We start from the raw sequence: 13,560 nt of genomic DNA on the forward strand, positions 1-13,560 counted from the left end.
CTGCTCCCAAAACACACTCTTTGTTGACCCTTGACCCTATGCCCTCCTTTCTGCCTCAACGCATTTGCAGTTGCTGTTCCTCTGCCTAGAATATTCTTTCCCCTGGATATAAGCCCAGAGAGTCCCTGAGCTCTATCTGAGAGACTTTCTCTGATCATCCAGCATGAAACAGCATAGTCCTCCTCCCCTGCATGCTCTATGCTCTGCTCCATGTCACCCCTTAGCACTTACTATTCTCTGTCATCCATTTATTTGTTTATTGTTTGTCTCCTGTCATTTCTGTGTAGTCCCATGAGTTCAGGGACTTTGCTTTTTGCCCTGCTTTATCCCCTGGGTTTGGAACTGTATCAGGCACATGGTAAATGTTCAATAAATATTTTTTGCCTTAATGAAAGAATGATTGTTATCAATAAGGCTACCAAGGCTCAGAGAGATCAAAGAACTTTCCCAAACCCATGGAGCTGGTGCCCTGGGAAGCTGAGAAGTCCAAACATCCCAATGCCAGAGCCTGGCCTCCATGGAAAGCCACCCTGCTTTTGCATCCCAGTGGTTTCTGAGGCTGAACTGGGCTCCTGCATCGGGCCCATTATTGGCCAGAGACTCCTTCAAGTTTCGAATCTATTTTCCACAGGTAATCATCTGTTATAGTGAGGGAATCACAAGGGCTTTGAAAAGGGCAAGGTTTTGGTCACCCCTTAAGGCTACAGCATGACTGTAGGGAGCCAGATTCTGCTAGGATACTGTTTGAAAACAAGCCCTAACCAAGTGTCTCTTTTGGGGAGGTGGAACATTAATCTGAGCCTCAAAATATGAAATATTCCCCAGTTTGCAAATGAATGCAGGATGTGTTTGTACAGCGACCACCAAGAGAGCAGTATTATGTGGAGAGGAACAAAAAGACAAAGCTCCAGGGTGCAGTTGTGGGAGCTGATGGCTCTGCTCACCCCAGGAGGTTGCCTCTGTGTAGCTAATTACAAGGAGTAGAGGAAATGGGGAAATGAGTGCCCACGAAGGAAGTGATCTTTCTCCTCCCCCAGGTTCCTGCTTTGCAGAGAGCTGGTCTTTGGCCTGGTAAGATGGGCTCCACCAGACCCAGCTGGATGGACACATTCTCCTACTATCAGGTCACCACTAGAGCAGTAGTTGTGTCAGTGGTGAGGTGTGTGGCTTGGGTGCAAGACAATGATGGGGTGGGTGGGGCCCACAGTGTTAATAGATGGGCAACTAGTGGTTCACAAATCACTTTTCTCTATCCCATCTCATTGAGTGCTCAAAAGATTTTACGCATAGATGAAGTGGACCAGACAAGTGTGCTGACCTGTAATGAGTCATGGAGTTACATGAGGCATTGCTGGGTAGGATTTTAACCTAAACCTCTCATTCCACAGTCTATGTTCTTTTCTTAACTCCTGGGCGATTGCTTACATCTCTCCTGCTGTCTCTTAGGAAAAGGGCAAAGGAAGAAAAGGGACAGATGCCCACTGCTGCCTTCCCTCTGAACTAACAAATGTGAACGTTTACTGAGGGCTTAAGTGCTAGAACTCTGCTAAGCACTTTCTGTGGGATAGAAACTAATAGTAGTCTATTTCACAGAAGAGAAAAGACATGCAGAGTTGTAATTTACCCAAGGAGCAAATGGCAAAGTGAGGATTTTAACACACTCTGTGATCATCAGGGTAGGATACAGGAAGTTGCAGTAGCAAACAACCACAGAATGTCCTCTTGGGAGCTGGGGGTATAGCTCAGTGGTAGAGCTCCCACTTAGCATGGCTCTGGGTTTGATTATGACCAGTACCCCCTCCAAAACTAGAATCAAAATAAAGATTCATCTCTCTCTCAAATTACATGATCATTGGGCATGGTAGCACACAAGTGTAATCCCAAGCATTATGGGAAGCTGAGGCAGGAGGATTACAACATTGAGGCCAATCTGGGCAACTTAACATCTTAGCAAGTCCTTTCCTCAAAAAATTAAAAACTGGGGGGCCAGGGATTTAGCTCAGTGGCACCATGCCTGCCTCAAAAGCACAAGGTCATGAGTTTGATTCTCAATACAAAAAAAAAAAAAGAAAAACTGGGGATGTAGCTCAGTGTGAAGGCTCTGGGTTCAATCCCAAGTACTGATTTTTAAAGAATCACAAGATCATCATGGGTTGGCTCAGGGACCCAGGCAGAGTAACTTCACTATTGTAAAGCTGCACCATCTGGAATCAATGGCTCCTGTCACTATGGCAGGGGAAGAAAAGGCTGGAGAGCATCACATTGGCAATTAAGTGTTTGTGTCTGGAAGTGACATGTCACTTGTTTATAGCACATTGGCCAAAAGTATCAGGTTGGCATTGCACAGCAGCCAGGGGACTCAGAGAAAGCCCAGCAGCAGTATGCACTGGCCATACCCATCAGCTCGCCTGTAACCTGAGTACACACTTTTCACCACCATGTTGTACTACTCCATGGGCTCCTGGCTCTAGGCTAAATCTCTGGCTCATTGTGTTAGATGACTCCACTCCCTCTTGCCTTCCCTGCACACCTCCTCTCCAGCACACTGAACACCTCCATGCCAGGCACTGTGTTGGGCGGCCGGAACACTGCAATAAGTGATACAGGGTTTCTGCCTTCAAGCATCCTTCTTCTAAGAGCAAAGTGCTAACGTGACACACAAAACAGAAGATAGAAATGAGATGAGGTCAGCATGGGACTTCCCAAGAGGAAGGAAAGTGGGTAAAGAATCAGGCCAGCCTTCGAGGAGAAGCACTGGAGTTGGGTTTGAAAGATAAACAAAAAAATGGAAATAAGAACATACAGGCAGGGAAAAGAGCACAGAGGCAGGAAAGTGCAGGGCCATGCTGCTGACAAGGGCTCATTGCATTTGATTGGGCTGAAATGAGGGAATGTGAAAGGTGAGGCTGAATGATTCAATTCTTTGCAAGGGTGATTTTGTGTCTGAACATAGGCCAAGAACTTCATAAGGAGGGAGTGGTTTTGTTTTTGGTTTTGTACCATAGATAGAACTCAGGACTTGTGCTTGCAAGGCAGGCATGGCACCACTGAGCTAAATCCCTGGCCCTAGGGGGTGGTTTTTAAAGCTTATTGGTGATAAAGGAGCTATGTCATTGTTACTCATCCTCAGGGTAAAAGTAACTTAAAGGATGAGCTGAGGCCCTGGCACTGGACAAATCCTAATACACTGGAAAAGGCTCCTATGGCCTTTCTGTGACCAAGAAGAAAGTAAGTTGAAGCCAAGGGGGCCTCTACACACTGACTTGTCCTACAGTACCTGCTGGCCCTGTGCTAGGCTCTGGGGATGCAGAGATGAATAACAGGGTCCACGGCCATTCCACCATGAACATGGCTGATCTTGAATGGTTGATGAATAAAACGTACCCCAAGGGGAAACACAACACGGGCAGCAGGGCACAAGCAGAAAGTATTTCAACCAATACCATTTGGCTTAACAATTCACTGGACTTCCATGTTTGCAAAATGCCCCCTCACCCGACCCCATTCTGCATACATCTCTATCCTGTCAATGGCAACCTCGGCCAGTGCAGCTTAGATGCGTGCAGCCTCTAGCTTCAACCTGCACTGGGCCTCTCATTCCCATCCAGGTCACTCTCACCTTGGGCTACTTGCAAGCCATGGGTCCTGGCCTCATGCTTCTCGACTCAAGTCCCTGCACCTGTACTGTCTCTTGGCCACAGCTCTTGAGATGAAACCACCAGTCCTCTTGGAAATGGCTTGATCTCTCTCTCTTTTCAATTCTCTCACCCTATCTCTGTCTCTGGCTGTGCTCCATGAACCGTATATACAATAAGGTTCCTGTGAACTCTTTTTAAGTTTGGTTGTTAAACTGGATGAGGAAAACAGTATGTCCTTGTATTTCTCTAATGATTTATAATTCTCAAAATCATTATCTGAAAACAATTCCAGTATCCTCAAATCCAATATCCAATTCTAATATCCTCAAATAGTCCCATGAAATACACAGGGTGAAACCTTAGCAAACCCAACTCAGAGCATTCAGGTTTTCTCAGACTGCCATGGTGTCTGCTTCCTTATTCTACAAAGAATATACTACAAGTTCAAAAGGTTGGAGACCAGGTCGCTTTTCTTCCCCCCCTTCCCCACTCCGGAACAAAACCAACTCAGCCTGCACACCCTCCCCGCCAGTCTTTTGGGATCTGGATCCCAGTTTCAAAGCCTCCCCCTTTCCCATCCTCATAATCAGATCTGGCACAAAACATTTGGAGGCTGAGCTCCAAAAACACAGAGCTCCTGGCTGTTGGTCCCTGAACTGCTGCAGTTGGCCTCAGGGTTCTGCAACAGTCACAGACTGGTGAATAAAATGTTTGCTACACAGCCTGGAGATGAGACAAATACATAGTTTCAGCCATCTCAACCCTCCATCTATCTTTTCCGCAAACCTGGACCATTTCACCTCAAACCTGGCAGCCTTTTAAGTAACCAGCTGCTCAAGTATTAAATAACACAGAACATAGCACTTTTTAAAACATTTATATTTATATATATAAAAAATTAAATATATATAATATATAGTGTGTTTGAGACTAAAAATATAGTACATAATATTTAAAAAAAAAGAAAAAAAAGGCAGAATAGGAAAAGGTGTGAGGGACACACAGATACACATTGCTAAAAATCTACGATGGTTTGTCCTAACAAAAATAATATTTTCTTCTCTTCTTTTAATTACCATCATGGATCCATTTATCACTGGGATTTGGGTGGAGAAAATTCAACTGGAGCCAGAAACATTCCCAAGAATGTCTGGGGTAGAAAATATGACCACAGGGAGCCCTGGGCCTCTTCCTGGTGCAAGCAGAGGCAGCAAAATCTTCTGCGCACTATTGTTAAGGACACCGCGCCAAGAGTTTGATTGTGCCGGCACTCTGGGTGCTGTCTCCCCCCAGGCTCCAGGTGTTCCCAGGGGCTGCGTGTGAAGAGCTCCAGAAACTGAAAGAACCTTAGCTCACCACCTCACCGAGGCCACCAGGCAGGGCTAGTGGAAAGTCAGGGATGGTGGACATCACACTGGTGGAATGAGCTCCATGCACATGGAGCTATTATTATCGTTATTAAGGGTGGGCTTGTACCAAAATTGCCCAATATAACCTGTGACTTCTGCACAGCAGGTATTTCTCCAGGTACAGGGCCTGGAGCTCCCTCACAGTGATACAAGAGAATGAGATTTTGCTCCCCATCTTCAAATTCAGAAATATTCCAAGCCACACACACAGCTTAGTCCTCTCCATTAGCCCAGAGGTGCAGTGTCAGGACCAAGTGAGCTGTTGCCACTCAGAAACAATCTGGCCCTGAGGAGAGGAGGAGAAACACCTTGGGAGGCTGAAGGGAGGTAGTGGGGAAAGAAATGGGATATTCAGATGGTGATTTTATAGGTCCTCCACAGAAATAAGTAACACTGCTTGGCCTGTGCACCTCCGTGCTCCATTGTCACCTCTTCACTGGGCTCACCAGTGTCAGGAGCTTCACTGATTCTTTCCGGTGATTCCCCAACTTGCAGAGTGGCCTGCAGAGGCACGAGGCAGTAAAATGGCTCAGACCACACAGCCCTAACACGGTAGACAACCGGGGTTTCGGAGCCCAGTGTGGATTTGGGAGGTCCTGGAGTTCAGCAGGACGAGAGCAGTACAGAATGTGGCAGGGACTGAGCCAGTTCACTCCCAGTGGGTCTTGGTTTTCACATGTGCTTTTCCAAACCCTGATGGCCCAACACTGCCATGTAGGTGGGTCAAGTGTAGAGAGCCCATGGGATTCCATTTTAAGAAGCCCAGGTCTGGTGTCTCCTGGTACAGTAGCCAGTTTAGCCACATGGCATGAGGGCGAGCTCTGCTGCAGTGCACTAAGAGACAGCATATTGCTTAATTTTCATTCCAGGCCAGACATTTGTGAGAGGCTAGTGCTACTCCCTTCCCTGGCTACTGTCCTTTCTCACTTAGAATGGGTTTTGCTTCATGCCTGGACTTTTGAGGGATCTAGAACTTGGGGTGTAGGCTGGGCCCTCCACAAGCAAAGAGGCTGCCGTTCACCCAGTCACAAAAACCTCTTGGAGATCCAGAGAAAAATCATTGTACCCCTCTTCCCTCTACTAGCTGCCCATCCAACCTGCTCCCTAATTTCTGGCTCAAGATTCCTGGGACTGCTGGCTTCACCTTGCTGGGTAAGCAGGGTGAGTTGTCCCTGGGGCAGGGGAATATTCAGAGGACCAGGTGGAGAGTGCCTGTTTCTACATCTCCCAGCAGTAAGTGCCCCAAATCTGGATGCTCAGTAAAGGTAACTCACCATGCACGGCCCTGGCCAGACACCTTTGCAAACCTATCAGAAATCAGTGGGAAGTAGCACAGACAGTCTGGTTCCACTTTGGTTTAAAGTGGCTGTTTGAATAAAGGGGGTCCTGGTAGAAATCAACTCACAAGACTTCTGACGAGACAGTGAAGCCCACTGTGCAAGCTTCTTCCAATAGGAGAGAGCCCCTCCACTCCCCAGCCTCCACCCTGCTTACTTACTGCTCAACACAGAAAGGCAGCCCCTTACCACACCTCTCCAAGTGAGAAGAGCAAAAACAGAACAGTTCTAGCTTCATGCAAGCCTTTCCTCTTATTTTGCAGGCCAGAAAATTAGAGGCAATGAACATAGAGGATGGACCCAGGTCACTCAGTAAACTGCTTCAGAACAGACCCTTAGCCTCGTTTTTCCCACTAAGGGAGTGACCTCAGAGGTGATCAAGACACCAAGCACTAGGGCCCCACCATGCTGGAGGACATCAGCCTCTGACAACAGAGCCCTGTGATCAAGGACACCTTGAACTCCCCACACAAGCAGGCCCCTCCTCCGACTCTGACGGTGCAGTGTGGATCTCAGAGGGCGGAGTCTGCTCTGGTTGCTGATGTTTCCCTGAGCCTTGCATGGTGTAGTTACCCAGCAGGCGCCAGGGCAAGTGTAGTGGAACAGAAAACAGTTGCAGCTCTCTACCACTCTCCTCAGCAATTCTCCCAGGGTGCCAAATGCTAGCTGAGTTACCTCGTAACACTGGCATCTCCTCTCCATCTTTTCAACAGAAGAGCCCTAGTACTTCAACCAACAGCAAAATAGGATAATGTGCCCAGACCCAAAGCAAAAACGAGTATTCTGGAGATTCCCATTTAAAAAGCCACCATAGACTTAGGCTTAAAGTGTTTGGATTGCCCATGGCTTCTGGTGTCCATGAAAAAAAAAACTGGCATGAGTATCCTCACAGGGACCTTCAACCTTTAACAGACCTTGTTGCTGAGCTCCCCTGAAAGGACTCTGCAGGAAGGTATGATTTCCCAGTGACTGATTACAGCTAGGATCCTGTAATGGCCCCAGGTAGGGCCCACTGTGGGGAGTGTCCCACTGATGGGGAGGGGGATGTGGAGGCTGCCTGCTGGGCTGGGATTGGAGCTATGTGCTTCCTGGGTATTATCTGGTCCTTACTAGCAAGGGGATGGCTGAGAATGTCACCCCACAGAACCATCTGTAAGGGTGGCGATGGCCCGTGGCTGATGAGCATGTAACTCATTAAAGCGAACATGACTAATGAATGGTAATCACCAAGAAAGGGCAAGGAGCATTCTGGGAATTTACCGGAGGCCCCCTCCCCTAGAGAAGGCAGCAATGGGGAGGGGAAGAGCCGACTCCATGTGTAGCTTCCTGGGGAGGTGAGGCCAGGGCAGGGGCATAGGTTCTCTTTGGAGTGCCTGCTCTCTTTGGTCAGAAAGTGGCAGCTGGGAAGTGATGGCTGGAATGTGTGTGGGCGCGTGTGCATGTGGGTGTGGGACAAGGAAGCACAGGCGAGGAATGCCTGCAGTGCCCTTTGGGCCACCTTCTCCGTCGTCGGGGCCATTTCCAGCCCTCTCCCATCTCCCTTTCAACACTGTAACACTTGGCAGCCTGTCTGAGGCTCACAAGTACTTGCTCCCTACATGATCGCCCATGGGGACGGTCGTCCAAACCATGACACTCAAGGCACTGAAAGTGGAAGAAATGATTGGTCCAAAAAGAAAAAGACACTTAAACCAAAACCTGTCTGGACAGAACATCTCCTAGGCCTTCTGGAAGGTGGCCTCTGACCAGCCAGTGAGCCTAGGGGAGGACAGCAGAGGCTGCAAGCCCTTCCCTACCTCCATGGAGCCCACCTGCCTGCTGACAGGTCTTACCACCTGAATGTACACAATGGGTTCAAAGTGCTTAGATACAAGGGTAATGGAGGATGACAGGAACCTGGTGGAGAACAAGTGGACCATTTCCTTTCCACTGGGATTCGTATTTGGGTGGGAGAACCCCTATAGCTTTTCATTCCAAGTGAGGTTTTCATTGCCTCTGAAAAACAGCCTACCTACCACAATCTAGCACTCCGTAGGAGGCTCCAGATAAAGCCAGTTAGTGGGGTACACTGGGGAGAGAAAGGTGCCCAAGTGGCTCCCTCTAGTGTTGGTTCTGGGAGCTGCCGCGCACCACACAGCGGTCTCCTGCCAGTCCATCAGGGCATGGAACTATCTTTCTCCCCTCAAACCCTGCTTTATTTGACTGGCCCAGCATGGAGGAGAAGGAAAGGGGGCAGCACTACTGGTGATGTCTGGATCCCTCTGGACAGACATGTCCACAGTGGCACCAGAGTGACTGGCATTCTGACCCCAGCTGAACTTAGTGCTAGGGCTGTTCTGTAGACAAAGAGCTCAACTAAATGCAGGGTCCCTTCCGCAGTCCTCAGAGGAGGGAATGATGCACCCAGGGCATGAATACAGACAACACAGGAAAGGACTGGCTGAGCTGTCCTGCTTTCCACCTGTCTGTGCCGAAGCCCCCCACTCCCGTGCTTCATGTGCCTTGGGCCAAAGCCTGCCCACCCCTGCATCCTCCTCTGCCCACCTACGGGAGACCTGAGGGATGGGGTAGAAAGGGAATGCTAAAAAGCGGCCCCCTGCTCTCCCCAAGCTTCACTTCCCCTGTCCTCATGTTGGGATCAGGCAAGAGCACAGGTCAGAAGAGACACCTCCTCCCGAAGAAGAGGGGAGGGCAGGCCCGGGAGGCTGGGGCATGCACAGAGCACCATCCTCAGGATGGGGTGCTTCTGGGAGACCTGCTCCACATCTGTCATGGCAGGAGGAGGAAGGCTGGTCCGAGAAGGGAGTGAGAAGCAATGCCCCTGAATATCAGGGAACAGCTGTGAAAGCCTTCTCCTCTGCCCCGCAGAGACTCCCAGCAGACTCTGGGCCCTACACATGAGTCTGCATGCGCTGCTGGAACCGCTGGCCATAGTCTGAGTGCTGGGAGGTGTAGGAGAACCTCGTGGCTGTTGCGTACTTGCCAATGGGGTCGTACGCCTCGTATGGGGTCCGCTCCAGGCCTGTGGGGGGAGCCTGGGGGTAACCCAGTCGATAAGTGGGGTACCCAGATGCCCCAGGGAAGGGATGGGAGTTGAACTTCTCATAGTTCTCATAGGACAGCTGGCTGGTGGTGTCGGTGCCAGCTGGGGCAGCTGAGCCAGGGGGTGCGGGCTCAGGGCCGTAGTCAGAGGCAGGGGCGCGGCTGTAGGTGTTGAGCTGAGCATAGCCACTGGAGTGGGACAGACGGGACGAGGGGCGACCATCGAAGCGGGTAGGGCCAGGGGCACGGTAGTCAGCATAGAGCACTGCCCTGGAGGACGGGCGGTCTTCGTGTGCACGCACATTGTAGTAGCCGTTGGTGGGGTCCTGGGGGGCAGTGAGAGAGGAAGGTGGAGGGGGAGCTTCCTCCTGAGGCAATCGGGTCCCACCATCCTTCCGGGCCTCTCCTCTAGCTGTCCCCTGTCCCCACCCAGAGTCACTCCACCTCCTCCTCCAGCTCCTCCCCGCCCATCCTCACCCCCACCCAGCTGGCCCCTTTCCCACCTTCATCTCATACTCCTCCCGGGTGTCAATGGTGTCACAGCGCAGGTCCTGCTTCACATCCACATCATCCTTAAAGGACTGCAAAGCCGCAGGGGGTGTGAGGAGACAAGGTCCCTGTTCTTATCCCCTCTCTCCAGCCCTGTCCCCATGCCCAGAAGCCACCTGCTCAGGGAAGGGTCTGGGGTCAAGGGCAGACTTGTACATCCTCTCCCTGCAGGGGCTCTGGGGTGTGGTGGGAAGCGGCCCGAGACCTGGGTTCCAGCACTCATGTTGTTGCTAATATGCAATGTGACCTTCTGTATATTGCTGCTACCATCCAGGACCAGGAAATGTCTAAGGAAGGCAGGGGTCCCCAGCCCCTGGCCATGAACCACTACTGGTCCGTGGCCTGTTAGCATCTGGGCTGCAGCAGGCCAGCAAGCAAGGCTTCATCTGTATTTCTAGCTGCTCTGCATCACTCACGGTACTGCCTGAGATCCACAGCCTGTCAGATCAGCAGTGGAGGCATCAGATTCCCACAAGAGCGCAAACCCTACTGTGAACTGAGTGTGGAAGGGATCTAGGTAGTGCGTGCCTTTGAATCATACCCAACCCTCCCACCCCCAGAAAAACTGTCCCCCACAAAACTGGTCCCTGGTGCCAAAAGGGTTGGAATCGATGGTCTAAGGGTTTCCCTGTGGGGTAGATGGAGCGCAGGAAGGCTAAGGAGACCCCACCCCTCCTCTCTGCTGGAGGGAAATCACCCAGCACCGGTGAATGTGAGTATGTGAGTCTGTGTGCACGTGGGGGTGTCGAGTGTGTATGTGTGTGACATGTGTCAGTGTCTGTGGCAGGACCAGGGCCAGCTAAGGGAGGGAGGAGGGAGGGGCAACAGTTAGAGGCTGGGTGGGGCTGGGCCTAAGCGTGAAAGGGCACCAGGGACAGGAGGAGCGGCCCCTCACCGAGTAGATGGCCTTCATGACCCGGGTTGCTGTGGAGACGCTGGCGGTGTCATCGTCCCGGTCAGAATGCATCGTGAGAGGCTCTCGGTTCACTGTCTCCACCTTGATGTCCAGCTTCCTCAGGGTCACATCCTTGCGGCCTGGGACAGGGACATGCACGCAGCTGAGCCTGATGCTGTCCGCTGGCCTCCACTATGGCTGCTTCCACTGCCACCCACACTGGGCTGAGGCACTCAGCTGCCACCCCTGCCCATTGCAGGCACTGCCTGCTCTGCGCCCTGGAGGGCTGGGGCGGGTGCTGTGGCTGCAAGGGGTCAGACTCACTGCCTTTGCGACGACGATACAGGAAGAACACCAAGGCGATGAAGAAGAAGATGAGCAGGATGCCCGCGCCGATGGTGGCCCCAGCGATGATGCCCACAGGCAGCACCTCTTCCGATGGGGGAAGGAAAGGAGCAGGGTGAGGACCCGGTCAGGTCACACTGGGAATCTGAGCTTAGTGCTGTCTGAAGTCTCAAGAAAGAGCTATGGTGGCAAAGATGGATCATGCACAAGGCTAAGCTTTTTTCTTTTTCTGTTTTTTTAATTTTGGAGATAGAATCTTGCTAAGTGGCCTCAAACTCAGGATCAAACCCTGCCCCAGCCTCCTGAGTGCTGGGATTATAAGCCCACCAGCACATCCGGCTACAGCTAAGTTTTGACTGAGCTTCTGGGCTCTGTGAGGTTTAAGGCCAAGTAGCAATGGAGAGGAAGCTCTGGACTGCGTCTGGGTTGAGTCTGTGCTTCAGCTGGGCCAGAGCGGAGGTCACGACCACACCCCAGCCCTGCAGCTGAGTGTCGGCTTGGCCTTAGTCTCGGCTGTCTGTCTGTCTCTTTTGGCCCAGCTGCCCCAGAAGCTTGGTTCCTCCTTTCTGGGCTGGGCCCTTGGTTGAGGTCTCCAAACTCTCCAACCTTCCACCTGTGTCCCAGCCTCTTTTGCTGCCTTCCCCATCCACACTATGGTGCCTGCCGCACCTGTACCCTCCACCTAGCCCAGTCTTCCTCGAGGCCCCTCTGCTGCCAAGCTGAGGAGGAGCCTGTGCCTTCTCTCTTCCTGGCTGTCCTGGCTGGGCCCAAGTCTTGCTGACGGCTCTTCTCATCTGAGATCCTTCCCCGCTGTGCCCCATACTATTCTCTTCTCTCTCCGCATCTGGCACCTCACCCTCAAGGCATCCTCAGCTACACCAGAAGGGATGGGTTTTCCTTGGCGTCCCACTCTCCGAAGTCAACGGCTAGGACTCAAAAACCCAAACAAACTACAATGCTATCTTTCCCTTATGACACTGGGGAGAGTCCCAACCTCAAAGCCCTGCTGGAGGTGCCTGAAGGAGGGAACATGTCTTTCCAGTCATATTGAGATATTTTTACTTCTTTATTTTTTTTGGTACCGGGGCCTGAACCTGGGATCTTGAGTTTGTGAGGCAGGTGACAGAACCACTGAGGTAAATGCCTGGCCCCAGACTGAGATTTTTTGAAGAGGTGGGAGGAACCCAAATTTACTGAGCATCTACTGTATGCCAGGCAGCTTATATATATTTTCTCAGTTAATTTCTACAACAATGTGATGAGGAAGGTAGCTGTTACTGCTCCTTTGCGCAAATCATTTTTGTTCATCTGCACACATTTGCTTCTGCTCTGTAAGTTCCTCCACTAAGCTGAGAGTGTCCTGTGGGCAAGGCTTGTGTCTTGTTCCTGGCTGTCCCTAAGCCCCTCATGCAGAGCCTGGCATAAGAAGATCCTCAATAAACCTTCAAAAAGTGAGTGAATTTCCCCAGCTTCAGCTGGGAAGATGAAAGACAGAGACTGAGAAAGAGAGCAGGGGGTAGAAAGCGAATCCTGGCCCGGAGAGAAAAGGGAGCGTCACACCCCCAGGCTGCCTTGTACATGGCCAGTCACCTCGCTCTACCAGCTGGATGATGGCTGTGCCGGGCCCGAAGCTGTTCCAGGCAGTGCAGTTGTAGTGGGTCTGGAAGTCGGCCTCCATGACGTTGTTGATGGTGAGCGTGGACAGCACCCCGCTGCCGGAGTTGGTCCTCTCCACTGTGTAGCGTTCCAGAGTCCCCACCTCCAGGAAGTTCTCCTTCCATGCCCATGCCTGGGACGGGAAGGACAGGAAGTAAGAAAGCAACAGGTAGGAGATGCACGTGCCCAGGTGTCCCCTGATCCACCTCTCAAGGCACCCTCACCCCCACATGCCATCTGCCCCCAAGCCCTGTACCCAAACAACAGCCACACCAATGGCCTCAAGCCCTTGGCACCAACTCTCCACGAGATGAGCCAGACTAATCTAGGGACAGTCTTTAAAAAGCAGACTAGTGAGGCTCACACCCTAAATGTGAATCTCCAGGGGAGAGACCCAGGAATCTTCTCTTTTTAAAGTGGTCCCATGTATTGTGCATGTAGGTAACTTAATACACTGACGTCTTGGGACACTGCATGTTGCACAGAAAGTTCTGGCTTGGGGCTCAAGAACCCTAGATTCCAGTGCTAGCTCTTTCTCCCTCCTGAGCCCCTGGGTGACCTCTCTCTCCCTCTCTAGGCCTCATTTTCTTCATCTGTAAAATGAGAGACCCAGGTTAGCACTGAACAATGCTCACAGCTGCTTCCAGCCTTAGAGTCTGAGTCCTTAGCTGGACCTTTCACCAAAGCAC

General features: G+C 51.4%; 1 protein-coding gene across 4 annotated transcripts in view; it reads right to left on the reverse strand.

Annotated features, from left to right (window-relative positions):
• Window positions 1-4,496: 4,496 nt before the first annotated feature.
• Kirrel1 (kirre like nephrin family adhesion molecule 1) overlaps window positions 4,497-13,560 on the reverse strand; it is a 97,564-nt gene continuing 88,500 nt past the window's right edge. For all 4 annotated transcript variants that reach the window (XM_004858768.4, XM_021239853.2, XM_021239852.2 and 1 more), the window contains 5 exons: window positions 12,806-13,004; window positions 11,195-11,302; window positions 10,871-11,010; window positions 9,930-10,007; window positions 4,497-9,752 (listed from right to left, as the gene is read on the reverse strand). In XM_004858768.4, the coding sequence (XP_004858825.1) occupies window positions 9,276-9,752; window positions 9,930-10,007; window positions 10,871-11,010; window positions 11,195-11,302; window positions 12,806-13,004 (1,002 nt within the window). In that variant the 3' untranslated portion in view covers window positions 4,497-9,275. The remainder of the gene's footprint in view (window positions 9,753-9,929; window positions 10,008-10,870; window positions 11,011-11,194; window positions 11,303-12,805; window positions 13,005-13,560) is intronic.

This window comes from Heterocephalus glaber, unplaced genomic scaffold, assembly GCF_053883595.1.
Source record: "Heterocephalus glaber isolate CG9 unplaced genomic scaffold, H.glaber_assembly_v1.0 deba00001561, whole genome shotgun sequence".
NCBI classification, from domain to species: Eukaryota; Metazoa; Chordata; class Mammalia; order Rodentia; family Bathyergidae; genus Heterocephalus; species Heterocephalus glaber.